This window comes from Dipodomys spectabilis, unplaced genomic scaffold (assembly GCF_019054845.1).
Source record: "Dipodomys spectabilis isolate Male_0828 unplaced genomic scaffold, ASM1905484v1 ptg000262l, whole genome shotgun sequence".
Lineage (NCBI taxonomy): Eukaryota > Metazoa > Chordata > Mammalia > Rodentia > Heteromyidae > Dipodomys > Dipodomys spectabilis.
Window position 1 is genome coordinate 4,547,753 of NW_024870939.1, and position 22,829 is coordinate 4,570,581.

The 22,829-nt window shown below is 37.7% G+C and overlaps 1 protein-coding gene and 1 long non-coding RNA gene across 4 annotated transcripts in view; one reads left to right on the plus strand and one right to left on the minus strand.

The window, feature by feature from the left end:
* Positions 1-713: 713 nt before the first annotated feature.
* Positions 714-22,829, minus strand: part of Gcfc2 (GC-rich sequence DNA-binding factor 2) — a 37,079-nt gene continuing 14,963 nt past the window's right edge. Inside the window, exons 8-17 of one of the 3 annotated variants that reach the window (XM_042699734.1) lie at positions 22,382-22,463; positions 21,719-21,831; positions 20,664-20,863; positions 18,956-19,106; positions 16,572-16,693; positions 14,307-14,383; positions 12,918-12,984; positions 11,476-11,622; positions 3,056-3,180; positions 714-1,063 (exon numbers count right to left, since the gene is read on the minus strand). In XM_042699734.1, the coding sequence (XP_042555668.1) occupies positions 946-1,063; positions 3,056-3,180; positions 11,476-11,622; positions 12,918-12,984; positions 14,307-14,383; positions 16,572-16,693; positions 18,956-19,106; positions 20,664-20,863; positions 21,719-21,831; positions 22,382-22,463 (1,202 nt within the window). In that variant the 3' untranslated portion in view covers positions 714-945. Of the gene's footprint in view, positions 1,064-3,055; positions 3,181-11,475; positions 11,623-12,917; positions 12,985-14,306; positions 14,384-16,571; positions 16,694-18,955; positions 19,107-20,663; positions 20,864-21,718; positions 21,832-22,381; positions 22,464-22,829 lie in introns of those variants that run through there. The other 2 variants (XM_042699735.1, XM_042699736.1) reach the window with 2 other exon arrangements.
* LOC122125168 lies at positions 1,012-10,043 on the plus strand. The gene is made up of 3 exons (XR_006150731.1): positions 1,012-1,096; positions 5,497-5,501; positions 10,033-10,043. It is a non-coding gene; the product is annotated as an uncharacterized LOC122125168 (long non-coding RNA).

Consider the following 22,829-nt stretch of genomic DNA (forward strand, 5'->3'; position numbering starts at 1 on the left):
TTTATAAAAACTCAATTTAAATTTTTTTCTTAATTTTTATATCTTACCTCAGACTTATAAAAATACTTTATCAGAAACCAAGTGACATGTTTTCAGTGTTTAAAATACTGGTTCCCTCTTTAACACACACACACACAGAAGTAATAACTCCCTAATAGTAATGACTTAGGGCACCAGAAAACATCTTACGTAGTATGAAAAGTGGCAATTCTTTAACACACACACACACACACACACACACACACACACACAGAGAGAGAGAGAGAGAGAGAGAGAGAAAAGTAATAACTCCCTAATAGTAATGACTTAGGGCACCAGAAAACATCTTACGTAGTATGAAAAGTGGCAATTAAGGAAAATTGCCAAGTAGAGAAAAACAGTATTTTGAAAATATAAAGGTGTCATAAGTCTGTAAGAAAAAAGTAACAGTCATTTCAAGAAGAATTACAAATGGACACAACACATGCTCATTCTCAACAGCCCCAACAAATACCTAAGATTCTTTTTAATCATCTGCAATAAGTAATTTTTTTAAAAAAATTACCTGTTAAAATTGTTGAGGCTTGTGATTATATAACAAATTTGTAGAAAGATTCCTGAAGAACAGTTGGACTATCACTTGTAAAATGTTTTAAAATGACTTAAGTCATTTAACACTTTACAAATAATTCTAATTAACATTTCTATATTTGCAAATAACTACAATAAAAAGCACAACTTAAGAGAGTTTTATGCTTAGCTAAGCCAAAATAGAGCTACATGCCACATTTCTCCAATTTCCCTCTTAAACTGGGAAAGAAGAATCAGAGAGGACACTCTTCAGGACATGGGAAGGTAGTGTGGAGAATGGGAGGGAGTTCTACCCTTTTACAAATCCTATGGAGTACAGATGTGCCAGCTTTGTTGGCAAAGGATGTAACTTCAGTACTTTCTTAGAAAGTTTAATCAAACTTCTTTAATTAGAGGTGTAAGATGGTCTAGGTGATACTCTTCTATGATAGATTCTGCTTGATTCACAGCTTTTATTTTCACCAGAGTGAGAATTACGTCTTTCACTTCATTCCTGGAAAACAAACAAAACTTTTTAAAAATGAAAGTAATCAGGGCTGGGGTGTAAGCTCAGTGGCAGAGTGTATGTTTAGCATCCCAAACCCTACAAAAATGGTATGGGAAATAAGGCACAGTAATCAACTCTGAATAATTCTTAATAATCTAGCAGAAGTTTTACCTTAAACTGATAATCTAAAATAGCATAAAATGAAGAGATACTTCCTTCACATACAGTAATGGAATGTGTAGTGATACTTTAGTTAATAGGCAACTGCTGAAGTGTTTCTATCGCCTAGTGACATGCCGGTCATATGATATACAGCACTTAGTCATGTGTTTGTGGTGTGCTGGTATAAAGAAACCTGCTGGAGGTAATAAATAATAAAATAATGAAAAGCACAGTAATACAGTTATGTATAGTAGTACTAATATTTGATAAATGACTAGGTTACTGGCTCATGTATTTACTACACTATACTTCTACTCATTATTTTAGAGTGTGCTTGGTCATTTACAAAAGAGTAAAGCTGCCAACTGCAGCCTCATATGTCTTGTGGGTGCTGCATCTCTTGAATGCCTCCTTTTCCCTTATATTTGATTTATTCTTGTATGCTTTATTTAACAAGTCCCTAGGAACAACAGAGTACAACACACACACACACATGCCTAGGAGTACAGTAGGTTATACTATCTAGATTTGTGTGTAATTACATCATTTGTCCAATAACAGAACTGCCTAGTGATACATTTCTTAGAATGTATTCTAGTCATTAAGTAATGTGACTATAATCACAAAGTTCAAACACAGACTATTAATAAGTGCATTCTGGTGAATGCCTGTGAAAAGCAGGAAAACAAAGAAGTTTCAGTAGTGCTGAGTTGCTATAAGGTTGTTGGCTAGGCCAAAATGGGAGGCCTAGCCATTATGGGAAAATGACTGGAGTATTTATACTCGGTATAAAGAAATACTACAAATCTCAGCCACTTTCTTTTTTTTTTTGTCGGTCGTGGGGCTTGAACTCTGGGCCTGGGCGCTGTCCCTCAGCTCTTCAGCTCAAGGCGAGCACTCTACCACTTGAGCTACAGCACCACTTCCGGTTTTCTGGTGGTTTTTATTGGAGATAGGAGTCTCACGGTCTTTCCTGCCCGGGCTGGCTTTGAACCGCGATCCTCAGATCTCAGCCTCCTGAGTAGCTAGGATTATAGGCATGAGCCACCAGCGCCCGGCTTCAGCCACTTTCATTTTAGTTTTTGGACAGGTGGTTTATCAGAGCAGCAACAGGGACATTCAGAGCAGAGACTGGCTACCACTGGGTAAAACACCAGGCTGTAGAACCACATCAATAACTGTTGAGTCTTTACAAATGAAATTAAATGAAATTGAAAAACAAAACAAAAACACATTTTAACATATTTTGTCTTTTAATAGTGCTTGCAATCAAACCCAGTGCCTTGGGCATGCTAGACAAACACTAGGCCACATTTTAAAATGTCTAACAAAGCCGGGTGCTGGAGGCTCACACCTATAATCCTAGCTACTCAGGAGGCTGAGATCTGAGGATCATGGTTCAAAGCCAGCCTGGGCAGGAAAGTCTGTGAGACTCTTATCTCCAATAAAAACCACTCAAAAAACCAGAAGTGGTGCTGTGGCTCAAGTGGTAGTGTACTAGCCTTGAGCTGAAGAGCTGAGGGACAGCACCCAGACCCAGAGTTCAAGCCCCACGACTGACAAAATAAAATTTAAAAAAAGTCTAACAAGAGATTTTCAATTTAAAGTTTAAACTCCACAAATTTTCCTGTGCTGTGTAAGTGCTAAGTGCTTAGTTTGGAAGAGAGTTAACAGAATAAATATGCCCAGGGTATTATTATAAAATAGATATTCCAAGTGTAACAGCATTACAAAATCTCGACAGATTTTTGGCTATAGTAAAAGTACAAATCTTTCTAAAACCTGCAAAAAAGAAATTCTTGTACTGTGCTTATGAAAGTAAAAATAAAATATTACCTGAATTCACTGTTAGATAACTTGTGTGCAGATAGCGATAAAAACTGGCTGAAATTTTCTAGTTGGGGAATAGGTGTCCCCGTAGCAGAATGCTCCAACCACTGTTCTGGTATGCAGGCTGCTACCTGTTAATCCAAACAATGACATTCTTGACCCTTGTTACCTGTCATCTCACAGTGACTGTGCAAGATGAGTATTCATCTCCCCATTTTATATTTAGGCTTTAGTATAATTTTTGAAAAATATTCCTTTGTCAAAGGTAACAATATTTTCCTAAGCAAAAACATGGTTCTTAACACAACTGGCAAAAAAAATATGTGTGTACTACTCTGCATTTCTCTGATTCACAGTACTGCTCATCTTTCCCACATATCGCAGACTATGTTTATATATCCTGTTGTGGTCACTGTATATTTCTGAGATTTGTAAAGAGCTTTAAAAAAAATTAAGGTGGATCTTAATTCTCATGTATTGCAGCTTCTTTCCTAGTTTTGCAAATCATATCCTTTATAAAAGTGTTTTATTATAGAAAATTTCAGACTGGCAACAGGAGAAACAGTAGTATAGTGAGCCTACTCAACACTCCAGTTAACAACCATTAGTATCCACAGCTTTTTGGCTTATGTGTTTGATCCACTAAGGTTTTAAATTTCTATCAAATCGATCGCTTTCTTTACACCATTTCATTTACTCCTTACTCCCAGATGATCATTTATCTTTTTAGTGTATTTTATAATTTCATTTTTTACATTTTTACACCTAAAATGTAATTATTGCTTGACTAATTGCTATGCTTGGGATAGAAATCAGTGCCTCTGCATGCTAGGCACATGCTCTACCACTAAAATATATCCAGCCATCAACAACCATGTGCTAGTATGTGGGCTAGCACACATATGTGCTAGTACTGAGGCTTGAACTCAAGGCCTCAGTGCTGTCCCTTAGCTTTTTCACTCAAAGCTGGTGCTCTACCATTTGAACCACTGTGCTACTATTGTCTTTTTTTTTTTTTATTTATTTATTTATTTTTTTATTGTAAAGCTACTATACAGAGGGTCACAGTTACATGAGTGAGGTTATGAGTACACTTCCTCTTGAACATTGTTACCCCCTCCATTGTTTTCCCCCTACCATCCCCTCCCTCCCTCCCTTCCCCGAGGTTCTTTTTTTTTTTTTTTTTTTTGATTGTGATTAAATGATTACATAATTTCAAAGTCACAAGTTCATTCTAACTTCCCTGGAGCAAATTGTCTACCACAGTCTGTAATATATAACAGTGTTCACATGTTATATACCATATTTGTGATCAGCAGCATGAGGATATTTAGTAGTGGTTCAACCAGATGAGCGGGAGTTCTTTGTTTCTTAAGTCCTGTTAGTTTTGTCGTATCACTAACCTTTTGGATTTAGCATCCACTTATGAGGGAGACCATGTACCGTTTGTCTCTTCGTTCTTGGCTTACCTCGCTCAACATGATTCCTTCTAGCTCCATCCATTTCCCTGCAAATGCCATTATTTTGTCATTTCTAATGGCTGCATAATATTCCATTGTGTATAGATACCACAATTTTTGGATCCATTCATCTGTGGTGGGGCACCTAGGTTGTTTCCATATCCTAGCTATTGCGAACAGTGCTGCAATAAACATGGAGGTGCACGTGTCCTTGTATATTGGTTCCTGTTGTTCAGGGTAGATGCCTAGAAGTGGTATGACTGGGTCGTAAGGGAGGTCAATCTTTAGCTTTCTAAGGACCCTCCAGACTGCTTTCCAAAGTGGTTGTATAAGTGTACATTCCCACCAGCAGTGTAATAGGGTTCCTCTTTCTCCACATCCCCTCCAGCATTTGTCGTTGGCTGATTTGTGGATGTGGGACATTCTGACTGGGGTAAGGTGGTATCTCAGGGTTGTCTTTATTTGCATTTCCTTCACCACCAGGGATGATGAACATTTCCTCATGTGTTTCTTTGCCATTTTTATTTCTTCATTTGAGAAGTCCCTCTTTAGTTCCCTTGCCCATTTAGTAATTGGTTTGTTAGGTTTGGGAGGGATTAGTTTCTTGAGTTCCCTGTATATACAGGATGTTAACCCCTTGTCTGATATATTGCTGGTAAATATTTTTTCCCAATTAGTTGGTTGTCTTTCTAGCTTAGTTGCGATAGATTTAGCTGTGCAGAAGCTTTTTATTTTAAGGTAGTCCCATTTGTCGAGTCTCTCTCCAACTTGTTGTGACCCTGGGACTCTGTTCAGGAAGTTCCTTCCTGTGCCTATTAGTTCAAGTGTCTCTCCTACTCTGTCCTGCAGTAGTTTCAGAGATTCAGGTTTAATGTTAAGGTCTTTAATCCATTTTGAGTTGATGTTGGTGCATGGTGATAGGCTGGGGTCCACTTTTAGTTTTCTGCATGTGGCTGCCCAGTTTTCCCAGCACCAGCGGTTGAAGAGGCTGTGTTTCTTCCATTGTATGTCTTTGGCTCCTTTGTCGAATATCAGCTGGCTGTAGGCCTGTGGATTTATATCTGGATCTTCTATTCTGTTCCATTGGTCTTCGGGTCTGTTTTTGTGCCAGTACCATGCTGTCTTTGTGATTATAGCTCTGTAGTAGAGTTTGAAGTTCGGCATGGATAGCCCTCCCATATTGTCTTTATCCCCTAGAATTGTTTTGGCTATTCTAGGTCTTTTGTTGTTCCATATAAATTTTTGGACTGTTTTCTGTATTTCAGTGATGTACGTCATTGGGATTTTAATAGGAATTGCATTGAATTTGTATATTAATTTTGGAAGTATCACCATCTTTACTATATTAAGTCGGCCTATCCAGGAGCATGGGAGGTCTTTCCATTTCCTAGTGTCTTCTGCAATTTCTTTCTTTAACTTTTTATAGTTCTCATTAAATAGTTCTTTTACATCTTTGGTTAGGTTAATTCCTAAATATTTTATTTTTTGGGAGGTTATTGTGAATGGGGTTGCTCCCTTTATTTCCCTCTCTTCCTGTGCGTTATCAGTGTATAGGAAGGCAACTGATTTTTGTGGGTTTATTTTGTATCCTGCTATTTTGCCGAAGTGACTTATGATTTCTAAAAGTTTGGGGATGGAGTTTTTGGGATCGTGGAGGTATAGTATCATGTCGTCTGCAAAAAGGGATAGTTTCACTTCTTCTTTCCCTATGCGGATCCCTTTAATGTCTTTTTCTTGCCTTATTGCCCTGGCTAAGGGTTCTAGGACTATGTTGAAGAGGAGTGGAGACAGTGGACATCCTTGCCTTGTTCCTGTTTTTAGGAGGATTGGTTGTAGCTTTTCCCCATTAAGTATAATATTGGCTATTGGTCTGTCATAAATGGCTTTTATTGTTTTTAGAAATGTTCCTTCTATTCCTATTTTCTCCAGAGCTTTTAGCATGAATGAATGTTGAATTTTATCAAAGGCCTTTTCTGCATCTGTGGCGATAATCATGTGATTCTTGACCTTGGCTCTGTTGATATGCTGGATTACATTTATTGACTTACGTATGTTAAACCATCCCTGTGTCTCTGGGATGAAGCCTACCTGATCATGGTGTATTATTTTTTTTATGTGTTTCTGGATTCTGTTAGCTAGAATCTTGTTAAGGATCTTTGCATCTGTGTTCATCAAGGAGATTGGCCTGTAATTCTCCTTTTTGGTTGGGTCTTTGCCTGGTTTGGGGATGAGTGTGATATTGGCTTCGTAGAATGAGTTTGGGATAGCTCCCTCCTTCTCTGTTTCTCTGAAGAGCTTGAGGAGTATGGGTATTAGTTCTTCTTTAAAGGTCTTATAGAATTCTGCTGTGAATCCGTCTGGTCCTGGGCTTTTTTTTGTTGGAAGACTTTTGATAGCTTCCTGTATCTCATTGTAGGATATTGGCTTATTTAATTGGTTAACTTCTTCTTTGCTCAGTTTGGGTAACTTGTATTTCTCTAAAAATGCATCCATTTCCGCCAGATTTTCTTCCTTTAGAGAGTATAGCTTTTGAAAGTAGTCTGTTAGAATTGTTTGGATATCTTGGGTACGTGTTGTGATGTTTCCCGTGGCATCCCTAATCCTATTAATATGGGTTTCCTCTCTTCTTTTTTTAATTAATCTTGCCAACGGGCCATCAATTTTGTTTATTTTTTCAAAGAACCAGCTTTTTGTTTGGTTTATTTTGGTTATGGTTTTCTGATTTTCTAATTGGTTAATCTCTGCTCTCAATTTGGTTATCTGGCTTCGTCTAGTAGCTTTAGGTCCCATTTTTTCTTGTTTTTCTAGCTGTTTTAGTTGCAACATGAGATTATTTACTTGGTCTGTCTCCATTCTCTTGATGTGGGCACTGAGGGCAATAAATTTGCCCCTCAGGACTGCTTTTGCTGTGTCCCACAAGTTTCTTTGTGAGGTGTTTTCATTTTCATTGAGTTCTAGGAAATGCTTTATTTCTTCTCTGATCTCTTCTGTTACCCAGGCCTTGTTAAGGAGTGTGCTGTTCAATTTCCATGTATTAGAGAAATTTCTGCGGTATGCTTTGTTATTGAGAGCTAGCTTGATTCCACTGTGGTCAGATAGGATACAGGGGATTATGTCGATCCCTTTGTATTTGCTTAAGTTCCTTGAATGAACTATGATATGGTCTATTTTGGAGAAAGTTCCATGAGCTGCTGAGAAGAATGTGTACTGTGTTGTTTTAGGGTGAAATACTCGGTAGATGTCAGTTAATTCCGCTTGAAGTATGGCCTCACTTAATTCGGTAGCTTCTTTGCCAATCCTCTGGTTGGTAGACCTGTCCTTTGGTGAGAGTGGCGTGTTAAAGTCTCCTAGTATTATCGTATTGGGATCTATTTTATTCTGTAAGTTTGAGAGCATTTGTTTAACATATCTGGGTGCACCGATATTTGGGGCATATAAGTTGATGATGGTTATATCCTCCTCTTGGATTGTTCCCTTTATTAATATGTAATGTCCGTCCTTGTCTTTCTGTACTGATTTTAATGAAAAGTTTATTTTGTCAGATATCAGGATAGCTACACCTGCTTTCTTATTGGGGGAATTTGATTGGTAGATCCTTTTCCACCCCTTCACTCTGAGTTTGTTTGTATGTTTGGCTGAGAGGTGGGTCTCCTGAAGGCAACAGATGGATGGGTCTTGTTTTCTGATCCAGTCCTCAGTTTGTTTTCTTTTAATTGGCGAATTCAGCCCATTTATATTAAGAGAAAGTATAGAGAGATGCATTGTTGTCCCTGCCATTCCGTTTTCCTAAGTTTTTCTTCTTTCCTTTCCTCCTGTGCTTGCTCAGTTAGACTTTGAGTAATGCCTGTTTGGGGCAGGTCCCAGTTCCTGGTTGCTTTCTTCAGGTTGTGTCCCCCCTCTTAGAATTCTTTGTAATGCTGGCTTAATGTTTATGTATTCATTTAGTTTTTCTTTGCTATTAAAAGTTTTCAGTTCTCCATCGAATGTGAATGCTAGCTTTGCCGGGTATATCAGTCTGGGTTGGCAGTTATTGGCTCTCAGGGCTCGTATGGTGCTTTCCCAGGCTTTTCTTGCATTCATTGTTTGTGTGGAGAGATCTGCAGTGATTCTAATTTTTTTCCCGTTGTAGTATAGCTCCTTCTTCATTTTTGCTGCATGCAGGATTGTTTCCTTATTATTCAGATCCATCATTGTTACTATTATGTGCCTAGAAGTGTTTCTCCTGGGATCTTGCTTGTTGGGTGTTCGATAAGCTTTTGTGATGTAGTTAAGATGGTCGTTTTTGAGGTGGGGAAAATTTTCATTGACTATCTTGTTAAATAGGTGTTGCATTCCCTTGCTCTGGAATTCCTCACCTTCGTCCACTCCGATTATGCGAAGGTTAAATTTTTTAGCATTATCTGCTTGCTCTTGAATTTCCCTTTGGTTTAATTTGAGTGATTTTTCCATATCTGTCACTTTTTGGTCCAGTTGGTGTATTCTGTCTTCTGTATCTGACACTCTACCTTCCATTTCATTCACTCTGTTGACCGTGGCTTCTATTGTGGTTTGCATGATGGAAATGGATCCCTTTATGGATTCAATGTTGGTTCTCAGAGTACTGATCTCACCTCTCAATGAGGTGATATCAGTATGCATTACCTCTAATTTGGCGTTTATCTCACTTCTTACTGAGGTTTGTGCAGCTTCTATTTTTGCATCCAATTTTTGTTTGATATCCTGTATATCTTTTGATAGTTCATCCTTGTGCTCTTTCAATTTCTGATCCATTTCTCGCTTTATTTCTTGAGTCATTGCCTCCAGCAACCCTTGGATGTAGCTTTTGTCTTCCATTCCTGCTTTGCTCCCACTGGGGCTCTCCCCTGCGTGGCTGCTGGCTTTTGAGGTGAGCTTGCTGTCCTGGGTAGTGGTAAACCTTGTGATTTTTCTCTGTGATTTTCGCATGGGGGTTCAGGAGACTGCTCTTCAATCTTGTTTTGGTGTGTCTGTCTTTGCTTGGTTGCTGATTCTCTATTGGTAGAGAGAGTCTGTGTCTGATCTGGATTCTGTTGGGAGCCTATTTCCAGCTGCTATTCACTTAGGATTCTCAGCTCTCTGCTGTAGCAATTCCCGCCTTTGGAAGGGTTGAGCAGCCTAGACTGCTTGTGTTTGCTCCTGCGGGTGCTCTTGGGAAGATCAGATGCTCTGGATGCACTCTCCCAAATACTGGAGTCTGCTATGGGCTCCTGATGTGTTTTTGTTTGTTTTGGGCTGGTTGTGGGCTTGAACTCTAGGTTTGGGTGCTGTCCCTCAGCTCTTCAGCTCAGGGCTGGCACCCTACCATTTGAGCCACAGCCCCACTTCTGACCCTTTTTGCTTTGTTCAGGCACCGGTCCCCTGGCCTGGTTCCGGCCCCAGCCTGGAGCGCGCTCGTTAGGCCTGTGCTAATGTGTATACCACCTTGGTTATGCAGCCTGGAGGACACAGTTCAAATTTCTTCTACTGTTGGTAGTCTTGACCCAGGGGCACTGTTCCTGGCTTGAGCATTTAAGCTCCCTTCCCGGGGCGCTCTTGCTCTGGCCTGGCCAGCAGAGTGTGCTCCACCGGCTGGTGGGGCTCTCGAACAGTTCCCAGTTTTAGTGGGTCCTGTGGTCCGGGTGTTGGGGTAGGGAGTCTAGGTCAGGGTCTGGGGATTCCCTCCAGCTCTGGTCTCCCTTGATGGATTCCCTGTCCCCTGATGGGTACTCACCCTGTAGGTCGTCAGTTGTTGTTGCAGTCCGTCAGTTGTTGTTGCAGTCCGAGTTCAGTTGGGGTGGTTGCGGGCTGGGTTGGGCGGCCCCCCGCCGGGTCGTTGCGATCGCGACAGGTCCCTTTGTGGCGCTGCTGGTGCCGGGCGGCTTTGGCGGGATGGAGCCTCTCCGCTCCGGTGGAGAGTGATGGGTGGGGTGGGATCCTCCTGGAGACTCCCGGCTGGTAGGTTTCTCTGTTCCTGGCGATCCGCTGTTCTGCAATCCGGTACCTGGTGATCTGCAAGCAGCCCCCTGTGTCTCTGTGGCTCCGGCAGCCCCTGCCGGGCCGGCTGGCCGGCGGCTTGGCGCACTGCCGCGCGGCCAGTAAAGGTTGGGGGAGGGGTCTTCGCTCTTCTCTGTTCTGAAATTCTTCTTTTCCTCTCTTTCTTTTTTTGTTATTTTCCACCTCTGGTTTTTCTCTGAGTGTTCGTCTTTTTGTTGTTGTCGGTCTCTTGGGGAGATTAAAGGTTGGAACTCGAACTCTCTTTTTGGTTGGAGAGAGCTGTGGCGTTTCCCTACTGCCCCGTCGCCATCTTCTTACTATTGTCTTTTTGATGGTGAGTTGTAGACAAGAGTCTCTTGAACTTTTCTGTCCAGTCTGGCTTTTGAGTAGCTAGGATTACAGGTGTGAGACACTTGTACCTGGATCTTTTGATGTTTGAGGTATGCTTTCACTATATACCCCAAGTTGGTCTCAAAGTTGCTGTGTAGTTTTAGTTGGCCGCAGATTGACATCCCTACCTCGGCCTCTTGCATGCTGGGATTATAGGCATGTGCCATCATGGCTGGCTTTCAAAACTACAGGAATTCTTCAATATGGAAGAGTATCTTCTGGGTTTCTACTCTTACATAAGCATCACAGTTTTGTTTTGTTTCAAGATACATTTCAATAGTTAATTTGTTCCCAGTTTTTTGAGTCAAGGTCTTGCCATACCGAGCTTAAGCTGACCTGGAACTTGTGATCCTCCTGCCTTAACCTTGGAATTCTGGGATTTGGAGTCAATACTGCCTACCTAACAGCTAATTTTTTTTTTCACTTTATTTTAATCCGTTACCATCTCATTCTAATTAGAAGAAAAAGGCTATCAATTTATCCAAGCCACAAAAGTAGCAGCTAGCTGGTTCAGAAAATATAATCTTTCAGAAAGTTAAATTTTTAAAAACAGATAAAACTAGAATCATTTCCTCTGCAGCTTACCTGGCTGCACTTCTTTACAACATCTGGCCCAGGAATAGCATTAAGAAGAGCAATCATAAGGTATCGGTTAAGTAGCTTCTCTAGTCCCAGCTCTCGCAAGGTGTCGTCAGGGAGGAGTCCATTCCAAAGAAGAACATTGCGGAAGAGCTAACATAAAATGTCACGAGATTAATACACAGGCTCTCCATTAAGACTTTTTTTGTTTTGGTTTGGTTTTTTTGCAGGTTGTAGAGCCTGAACTCTGGGCCTGGGCGCTGTCCCTCTGCATTTCAGCTCAAGGCTAGTGCTTTACCACTTGAGCCACAGCACCACTTTCATGACTTCTTAATAGTCTCTAACAAACAGTTGGTCAAACTCTTCAAGTCTCCCTACAATTAGCTCTATTGAACTGGCATTAATTCTCGCTCTTGGAAACTCTCTGCCTATTTCAACTCTGACCAACATCCATTCACTCCATTAACACTGCCTTCCAATTGTCATACCAATGGCTATTTTCGGTGTGTCTCCTAATTCTTTTGGTGGCTATTTAACAACTTCACCTTTATTCTTAGCAATCACTATAAAAGTTCTTTGAGGCCATTCTCCATGGCCTTTCTAAGGTTTCTCTGAAGACTCCATTTGCCCCACCCTGCCTTCTGTCCTCTCTTGTTTGGCCTCCTCCTCAGAACCTGTTATTCACGGTCAAAGCTCCAATACTAACCACATGCAGTTAACTCTAAAATGCCCAGCTCAGATCTGCATGGCTCCTGAAATTGGGACTCATACATAGCTGCTTCCTAAACCTTGGTATTTCCATTTTTGGTCCATCTTCACAGTTCTATTCAATTTACTATGTCTAAAAGAGATTTCCATTACAGGACTTTTCTTCTTCCGATATCTTCTACAGTGTCCCCAAAGAAGACCGTAAGCTGCCAGTCAGGAACTAAGCTATGATCCCATGTTGCTCATGTATAACTAATTAGTTGTGGAGTATGGAAAATGCTTCATCTGAAACATCTTTTAAATCTGTCATTTCTTCCTTACCATTCCTTCTGCCACTGAATTAGCAATAAATTTATTGTTTAGATCAAGGGCTAGCCAGTTATTGCTAGGAGTTAATTTTAGCCTGCTGCCTATTTCCGTAGGGCCTATAAGACAAGAATGGTCCATTTCTTACATGGCATTTCTAAAAATGAGAATATTTTTAACATTGTTTTAACTGTGTGATATACAAATTTCCGAATCCATGAGCAAAGTTTTCCTGAAACATAGCCCTTCATTTGTTAACACAGTCTGCTTTTTTTGTTTTAAATCAGTGGTAGAGTAGAATGATTTGATAGACACTGTACGGTCTGCAAAGCTTAAAACATCTCCCATATATAAATATGGGCGATGCCTACTGTCTCCCAGGAAATTTTTAAAAGAAATTTTAGTGTTTATTTTTGCAGGTTTTTTTTTCTCACCTTTAGAGCTGACCAGAACTGTCTGTCTTGGAACTTTGAATGTGGTGACATTTTGTTTTCTACAGCACTAATTTAAAGGAAAGAAAAAAAGACAAAATATAAAGGACATTTCAAAGCTAATTTCAAAAACATACTTTAAAAAAAAGCAAAGTAAATCTATGGAATACAAACTGGGGTACTCTGGTAACACCTCAATTAAAGATTACAAATATATCAACACTGTCTCAACAACCCCATTTCTGAGAATGCATCCTACTGAGATGCTTATGTGTACATACAGTATGTCAGTCAGATGGTTTACAGCATCACTGTACAGCTGCCCATCAGGCATAGGATAACCACATGAAAAGCTAAAGAATGAACGAAGGAAACTATGATGATATGAAATGATCTAAAAAATGAACTACATGAAAAAAAGGTATAAAGTTCTATTGTTTACAATAGCCTTTTTTGTACAAAGGAGGGAGTTACAGTACACATTTACTATTAGTATCAAGGAAGTATGGAAAGATTATGAAAATTATTTACAGTTGATTATTTTTACATGTATATATATTTACATATATATAAAATCTGAGTGGACAGAGATCAGGGTAGAAATGAATAAAATTTTCTATTTTACATATAAATTAACAAAAAATGCATATATGAGAACGTACTGCTTAATTAAAACATTCTAAAACAAACCTTACAGGGTATAATTCTTATCTGCAGACATACCTTCTTGGCTCAAAATAAACTAAAAAGCACTGAGATTCCTTTTCCCACCATCACTGGATAGCTGACTGGTAATGCTCACAAATCATTACTATGACTGAAGCTTTCTTGGCAAGGGTCTATGCATGTATCAAATCCCACTTGTTTCAGTGGAAGAAGGGAAAATTCAGTTGCAGTTGCTGGCCTACCGGTGTTCTAGGCTTATGTTATGTTTCCTGTAAAGGCACTACTGTGTTCTGAGCACCCTCTTCATCTTTCTAAAGTACTGTGCATTAGCCATCAACTTTACCCCCTTTCAGATAAGGATATCAGTACATGGAAAGAGCCAAGGCCAAAGACTAGTAATGGTAGATCCTGGTTCTACAACCTGTGTCTTCACTACTTTATGCCACCTCTCACATTCGTAGGCTATATATAAAAAACAAACAAACCAAAAAAAAAAAAAAAAAAAAAAAAAACTAACAAAAAACCCAAACCAAAATCATACAATGTCCAAGTGCCAACCGTGGGATATAGCAGACAACTGAAAAATATTTATTGATATATTAAGTTGCACATTAGTAGAGTATGTGCACCATATTTTGAAAATAGTATAGTTTTACATTGCATTCTCAACAAATCTGTCTTATATGGTAAGCTATTTCAAGATATCTATAAATGAACAACTCTTACCTCTTTGGATATAAAGGAATAAAAACATCATCTTCTATTGTCTTCTTCATTCTTGAAATAATGGATTTAAGTAAGTCCTATTTAAGAACGTGATAACAGCAAGAATATGGTTGGAAATATATTTACCAAAATCTACAATTTTTTTTTATTGTGAAAATACTGTACAGAGGGGTTACAATTACATGGGCAAGATAACGAGTACATTTCTTACCAAGCATTGTTGCCTCCTCCTTTGTTTCCCCTTCCCATTCTTTCCCATACTCTCCCTCCCTCGACCAAAGTTGTAAAGTTCGTTTTTCGACATAACGACTTGTACATCTCATTGTTAGCCATTGAAATAATTATCAATTGGGTATAACAAAAGCATTCATCCCGGTTGTTGTAGATGTTTGTAGTTGCATTATTTTCACTTTCTATTACAATTTGTTGCATGAATACTTCTAATGGGACACATCGATTTCAGTTATGAGTCTATTATAGGTAATGATGTGTAAAAATTCTTACATAAGTCTTTCAGTAAACATAGTAATATATTTCCAATGGGTATATACATAAGAATGAAATTGATGAATATAGCTTATAACCATATGTTCTACTTTGTACAAAAATAGCATACTGCTTTCCAAAATAGTGGTATCCTATTTGTATTTTCACTAAGAAACCCTGTCACCCCTACTTTCTTTTTTTTTTTTTTTGCCAGTCGTGGGGCCTGAACTCTGGGCCTGGGAGCTGTCCTTCAGCTCTTCAGCTCAAGGCTAGCACTCTACCACTTGAGCCACAGTGTCACTTCTGGCTTTTTCTGCTTATGTGGTGCTGAGGAATTGAACCCAGGGCCTCATGCATGCAAGGCAAGCACTCTACCACCAAGCCACTTTCCCAGCCCCTCCCCTACTTTCTTATTAAAACTTGTATTTTTGTTTTTAACTTTTGTTATTCTGTGGCTATAAAGTCAGATTCTCATTGTTTTTTATTTCTTAATTCCCTGTTCTCATATTTGGCTCTTTTGTAAAGAATGTTAAGCTGTTTCTGTATGTTTATGGGTTGTGTTTTGTGTGTGTTAGCTTTTGCCTTTTCCTTATTGATTTGTAGAAGCCTACAATTAAGCCTACAATTATGAGCAACAAATTGCTCATAAATGTAAAATCCAAACAAATTTATTTTCTCATCTCCTCTTGGTACAGGCAGGTGCAGTTTGTTTCACCATATCCTTTTACCCAGAGTGGTTAATTCATTTTGTTTATATGTAAAAAATTAGACCACAATATTCAATCAGGGAATTTAAAGCACTTATACTATATACATTCATGAAATTTAAATATTAGCTCAAGTTTTTGAAGTCTGCAGTGACATGAATGTAAATATATAATGATATGATTGTAATTGGAAAACTCAGGACTTACACATGCTCATTAGGATTCTAACTTTGTAAAAGAAGGCTGGATGAAAATCTCCTACAAAGGAACTGGTTCCTAACACCCTTACCGGGGGAAAACACAATGACTGTTTAAATATTTGTCCTGTATGAGAAATATTTCTACTATAAGATACTGTGCCTATTCTTAAAAAAAAATCCATATTTGAAAAAGAAAAATGGCACATTTTATGCAATTACTTAAGTTGCTGAGAGTATATGTAGCACAAACTTAAGCTGTCACCTTATCCCAACCAAACTATTCATAAATGTACAATGCAAACCAGCACATTGAACTGAATGAAGTCTTATGTCTCTTATTAATCTCTTACTCAAGACATAATCATATTCAAGTGGCCGTCTACCAATAATTATAGCATCAAAAGCCAAGCAATTTTTTTTTTTTTTGGGGGGGGGGGGGGGTCAGGGCTTGAACTCAGCGTGGGCACTGTCCCTGGGATTTTTTGCTCAAGGCTGTGCTCTACCACAGCGCGACTTCCAGTTTTCTGGTGGGTTAATTGGAGATAAAGAGTCTCACAAACTTTCTTGCCTGGGCTGTCTTCAAATAGCAATCCTCAGGTTTCACCCTCCTGAGAAGCTAGGATTACAGGCGTGAGCCATTGGTCCCTACAGCAAAATTCAATTTCATCTTAGTCCATTTCTCAGGCATCCTGAATGTTTTAAGAACAACAGTGTTCTAGGATGATGTTCTAGAAAATATCTCCACAAAATAGCAATGCTTATATAAAAATTATTTTATTCATTTACTGTTTTTTGCAGTGCTAAGGACTGACCCCAGAGCCTTGATTGAACCCTACCACTGAGCTATACCCCAAGTCCCCAGATATCATTACCTGTTTGCTTTTATTAACTTCATTTTCATAGGCAGAATGTTCTTCAATAATCTCTCTGCAGTGTGTTATTAAGCTTCTTGTCTGCGAAGTTGACAAGGGATCCCAAATGAATTCTACAAAGTCTGAAACCAACATTTCAGTGATACACAACTTATTTACTCCATTGTTTTGCATCTCATGTACAAATAACAGAGATCTTCAGCACAGACTATTTTTTTCCTTATGAAATTAAAATTAATGGTGAATTATTCCAATTAAATATTTGTACACTTTGTTCTCCAGCTTTGTTGGACTTCTCTGGTTAAGCTACAACTTTAGCTTAAAGCCACCTGAGACTGTGCCTATAACTATGCAGCTAAAATTTGAATTTTAAAATATCATGTCACCATAAAACTGAAATGAGCCCTTAATGATGGTCAGAAATCATATTCTCCTTCCTTGGTCTATTCACTTATTCTTTCATCTAGAGGATTATTTTTGACCTTCTCAGTTGGTGGACTATTTACTCTTCTAAATGACTGTTTTGTTTTTTTGTAAACTTTTGTCTCCTCCTTCTTCTCTTGTATCTACTTAATTTGGTGGGGGGGGGAGGGGAGGAGAATAGAAGGAAGCAGAAGAAAAGTTCCTACCCTAGCATATATAGCACTAATTCATCTGAACCTGCATGTACTCTCATGTCTTCTATTTCTACGGAGGAAGAACTGACATGCCAGTCAAGGCCACCTTTGACAGGTGAGCTCTCTATCCTGCTTATTTGCACATTGCTCCAGGAATTTGGTCCTTTCACTTTGGCATTGTCACATATTTTCTATCTTTTGCATCACTGTGAAACACTATTCTTCTTGCACTAAAAACAACTCCTTAATCCTATTACCTTTCCAATACTGCTTCAGTCAATTTTCTTTAAAACAAGTTCATCAAAATATTAATTTTAATTTGCCATTTGTTTCTGGATTCTTAGAGATTAGGTCTTATCATCTTCCACTGTATTGAAACTGCTTTATCAAATCACAAGGTATTCATATCACAATACCCACAGCAGTGGTAGACTGTAATCTTCACCTGGCTTATTATCAGCAATGACAACAGCATATCATTCTTTTTTGCTGGAAAGTCTTTTTCTTCTGGGATGCCACTCCCCTGGTTTCCTACCTACCTCTCTGGTTTATGTTGGCTGTTTATTAGCTCTTCTCCTAAACATGAAGAGAACTTCCTTTTTCTTCTCCATTTACATTCATTTCCTTAGTACTTAAAGTCATTTTACCCCCTTAAATGTCATCAACTTGCTCATAAATTCCAAACATTTACCTCCTGCTGGAACCACTCCTTTAAGATTCACATATTCAACAATCTACTTGACATTTTTGTTTATATGTCAGGCATATCAAACTCAACATGACCTATTTTAAGTTCCCAATACGCCCCCCCCACACCATAAACATTCATTTTAATAATTCTGGCTTTAAGAAATGCAAATTCTTATCTTTCTAGTTGCTTAAGGAAAAAAAATAAAAAAGGACCCATTCTTCATTTCTATTTCTCTGTTGCCCTATAACCTATAATTCACTAGCAAATTCTGTTAGTGCAACTTTTGAATTATGAGCAAAATTCAACCACTATAGAAACCTGTAACTATTAATTTCTTATAAAGCTATCTATCCTTGGGATTGTTTAATCCTAAGAATGTAGATTTCTCAGAGTAGTATTTAAAAACAGCTTTAAAGTTTTATCATGTTACTGAGAACCAATGTGAACCTGGCTGTTTCATCTTTTATATGAAAGTTCATTCTGTGTGACCTGGTAAAACAGATGCTGATCAAGTACAAGAGTTGTAGGTATAACAAGAGCCTTCAGATGTTGAAGATTGAAACATTAACATTAAAGTACTTAGAGATGATGGCATGAAAATGTAATAATGTTTACAGAAAGGAGAATACAAAGAGAGGAAATCTAATAGTATAGAAGAAAGACAAAGAGAAACTAAAAAAAGCATTAAAAAAATAGTATGGATGAAAGCATGTCGCTGACAAATGACAAACATCACAAATAAAACAATCATATCACAAATACTAAAGACGTAGGGAATTTCATACCCAGATATTTGAATAAATATTCTTTTAATTTTTTGTTTTTGTTTTGCTGGGGCTTAATCTTAAGACCTCATTCTTACTAAGCATGCACTCTGCCCTTGAGCCACAGCTCTCTAACCTCCAAACATCTTTTAATCAGCTTGAACAGAACAAGTGTGTGTTGATATTATTAAACATAGCCCTTCCTTTTCTTCTATTTCACAGTATCTAAATATGTATTTGTAATTACCACAGACATTAACGATCTTACACTCTGTCAAAGAACAATTTAATAGTAGCAAAATTATAAGGTACCTGTAAGTCGAGGAATAATGGTTTTGTTGATGACAGCAGATAAAATTTTTTGATCAGAACTATCGGCCTTCTTTGTGTCTTCCATACTGTTCTCCATGAATTCTTCTACAGATATGAACCATGGCATTTGTCTTAAACCTGTAGAATCCAACTTACAAATGAAATTAAAAAGGTTATAAATCAATAATTAAATTTATCATAAAGTAAAAAAGGCAAATAAAAAATTCTTTCTTAAGAATTTCCCTAAGGACAAAGGATAATAATTATATATTATAAAAGTATGTATGGAACATTAGTCATCTAGGCTAGGCAGGATGACATGATTTAGGGATTCTAGGCAGTAACAAAATTGTACTTGCTACATTCATTGTAAAGCCAATATTCTGCACAGACATTTGTTAGGTACTTGAAACAGATGTAACATTTACTTCTGTTCCTTAAGTATAAAATGTGTAATGTATGTATTTATTAGCAAATAGCAGATGGTCAATTAATACTTTGTCAGTGGCTAAATGGAATACTGCTAGCTAAGAACAGTACCCAATTCAACTTGAATGCGTACCAACTAAGTGGATACCCAACCAATTACCTAGCACTTTCTTAGAAATAGGGGTGGTTGCTACACTATGAATGCTGTGTGGTACTGACACTAACCTGGAACTAACAGATATACATGACTAAGTCAGGGAAGAGTAGAATGTGTTTAACAAAACAGAAAGAGAAGGTCATAGTTCCATTGTTTGCTTAGTGAAATGTTTATCTTTTGCTTTGCTCTCGTCCTTGAACCTCATTTTCCCATCCCTGTTTAGCAGGCATCTCTACATGGATGTAAAACTTCCTTCAAATCTCTCTCTGAAAAGTCCACACTCCCATTAATGTGTGGAAAAAGCTGTAGTTTAGAATACAAATCTTAGGATGATGTTTGAAGGTGAAGGCATAAAACCCAATGTTATTCTCTACATTTTACCAATTCTTTCTGACAACTGCTGTAAAATCCATTTCTTTGTCACTATTATCTACATGATGAATCTGTCCCCTTGAACCTGGATACATCAAAAGCTTTTCATGTCTTATTTTCTTCCCTGAAACATTATTTCCAAGGTGTCACTTCCATACTTTCAAAATAAGTTCTTGCCTCTCTGTTTAGAGTTAGTACATTAGTGTGATCTCTGGATTCTGAACTAGTATATGTGCCTTTATACCTTTATTAAATCACCTTTCCCTCTCCTCTTCTGATATATTATACATCTTTCAAAGCTTTAAATTCCTGCTCTTATTCTTCAATGTGCTTTGATTTTTTTCCCCTCCCTCCCTTCTCCTTTTCTCCCTATATTAAAGTCTGAATTTTGTACTTGCTGGGAAGGCAGTGATACCATCTATACTCCTAAGTTCCTTTCTGTGTTTTTCTAACTGACTATTTATATTGTGTTACCTCCAACTTCAAAACTCTTGAAACAAAGCTTTTATGTCTAATTTCCCAAACCAATATTATTTTATGATTTGGGTGGGAGACTTTCAAACAACACAGAAAAAGCTTCAAAATACGTTTATTGATGTTTAGTGCTGCTCAGTATTAAAAGTCAAATAGGTGTAAAGAATATTAAAAAATGTAATCAGCTCAAATTTTTAAGGGTATTGTGTTTCATAGCTAACCTGATAGTAGACTAACATATGTGACCATAATTAGCACATGTTAAGCACAAAATACCTTAAGAGGGTTCCAATCAAGCAACTGGACACGTATCAGAGGATTTAAAAGCTTTGGTATGCATAAACCAATGAAAGCGTCAGAGTAGGAATCAGGAAACTTTTCTCGCCATTGCTGAAATTTCAGTAAGATATTCTGAATATTACAAAAATCATCATGTACGTCTTCAAAAACTCTCTTACAGTCCTGTAAAAGGTCACCTGTAAACAAAGTAAGTCTCTTTATACTATGCATTTGAAGTTTGCTTCCTTATAAATACACTTATATATCACTGTGTAGCCAACTGAGCCAAAATCTTTCCTTTGATATTAACATATAAATTTATTTTACTAAAAAAATCACTTTAGGAACAAAAGTGATAATATAAGCAGTAATAATGTTTGTCATTTTTTTTTTGGGTCCGGTCGTGGGGCCTGAACGCTGTTCCTCAGCTCTTCAGCTCAAGACAAGCGCTCTACCACTTGAGCCACAGCACCACTTCCGGCTTTTTTCTTATGTGGTGCTGAGGAATCGAACCCAGGGCCTCATGCATGCAAGGCAAGCGCTCTTCCCAGCCCCAGTGTTTGTCATTTATTGAGCCTCTGGCTGTAGGCTAAAAAAAAAAAAAAAAAAAAAAAAAAAAAATCAACCTTTTAGCTCAATTCTTCATTGTTACTACTTCCCTTCAAGGCTAGTATACCCAGTTACTTACAGACAACAAACAAACTGAATTTAGGACTCTTGCTTGCCCCTTCAACTTCAAGTCTATTTAATTGCAAAACTCAGAATCCTTCAACTGTACCTACCATACTTTGCATAGCACTCAAAACAATTCCATTAAATTCACTTGTTTTAAATAAAAATGATAATACAGAAAGAATGAAGTTAAAAAAATGAGAAGGTTGTAATAAAAGATTAAAGGATAAAGGAAAAAAACTATACAAAGGTAGCTTAAAGGGACAGAAAACATTTTCTAGGAATTATCCCAATGGTTTCATATAACATATATTTAATGCGATCATAGAAAGCATTTCTCATTACTTCAATAATTCAAGTCAAATCTACTAGAAACTGACCTCGGCTCTTCTCAAAGTCAGTTATCTCTGTGGAAGACAATTCCTCATCACTTGATGTCCCTTCCTCATGGTTACACTTCCCAGAAAGTAACCTTGCTTGTCTTCTTTGTGCCCTATATTTTGGAATAAATTGAAAATAAGTAAAAAGTAAACAGCTCTTGCTGGAAATAAATGCTTTCACAGAAAGCAGAAGTGTATTATCCATCTTAAATGGTCACATCATCATCATATTAGCACACAATTTCATGCTACTATTTTTGACACTTTTCATTAGAGTTGATAGTTCCCCTTTTTCCTTTTTCTTTCCTTTTCTTTTTTTCTGGTGGCAGGGGTATCTTATAAGACATTCCCACTGAGCACAATACTGTGGGCTAGCAAGTTTCTGAAGAGGAAGCAACAATGTAATTAAACTAGTTTCCAGTTTCCAGTTAGAAGCAATTCCCAGCCTGATCAGTGCCACTTTGTCCATTTCTTTCAACTGAAGAAAATACAACAGTAGGTAAAAAGTGGCTAAGGATTGTTGAACTGAACTTCAGCTTCACATTATACTCACAAACTAACACATCAGATTAGGGCTATATATGCCATAGAGTTAAGTATATTTAAATACTGAAAAGTACTTGTGCAATGATGCTTTAAGTCTTCCCTTTACATAATAGGTACCTTCGAGATTCAATCTGTTCCAAAATCCTTTGAGTTTTCTCATCTATAGCCAAGCTTCCATTTGTTAATGCCTCAGTTTTACCTGTTAATGAAAAAATTGAGTTTGTATTGTGAATTCAAAAGAAAAAGTGAAACTTGGAAAATGAAAATGGTATCGTGGATGAACATATGCAATATACTTAGACACACATTTACTTTAATTGTATATTTCAATATGAATTAAATACAAATATTAACTCTCTATTATAATATTAACAGGCATCAAGTTTGCTAGAATAAAATATGTACCTCTGCTCTTGAATGTAACCTAGCACCTGAGAATAGCAACAAAATTCTACCACAAAGTAGTTGTACTGTCAGCTATTAGAAATACTTTTATTACCAATAGTTTATCTGAATTGTTACCATTTACATTTTAGCATTTACCATTCTTTGTGACTATAGACAG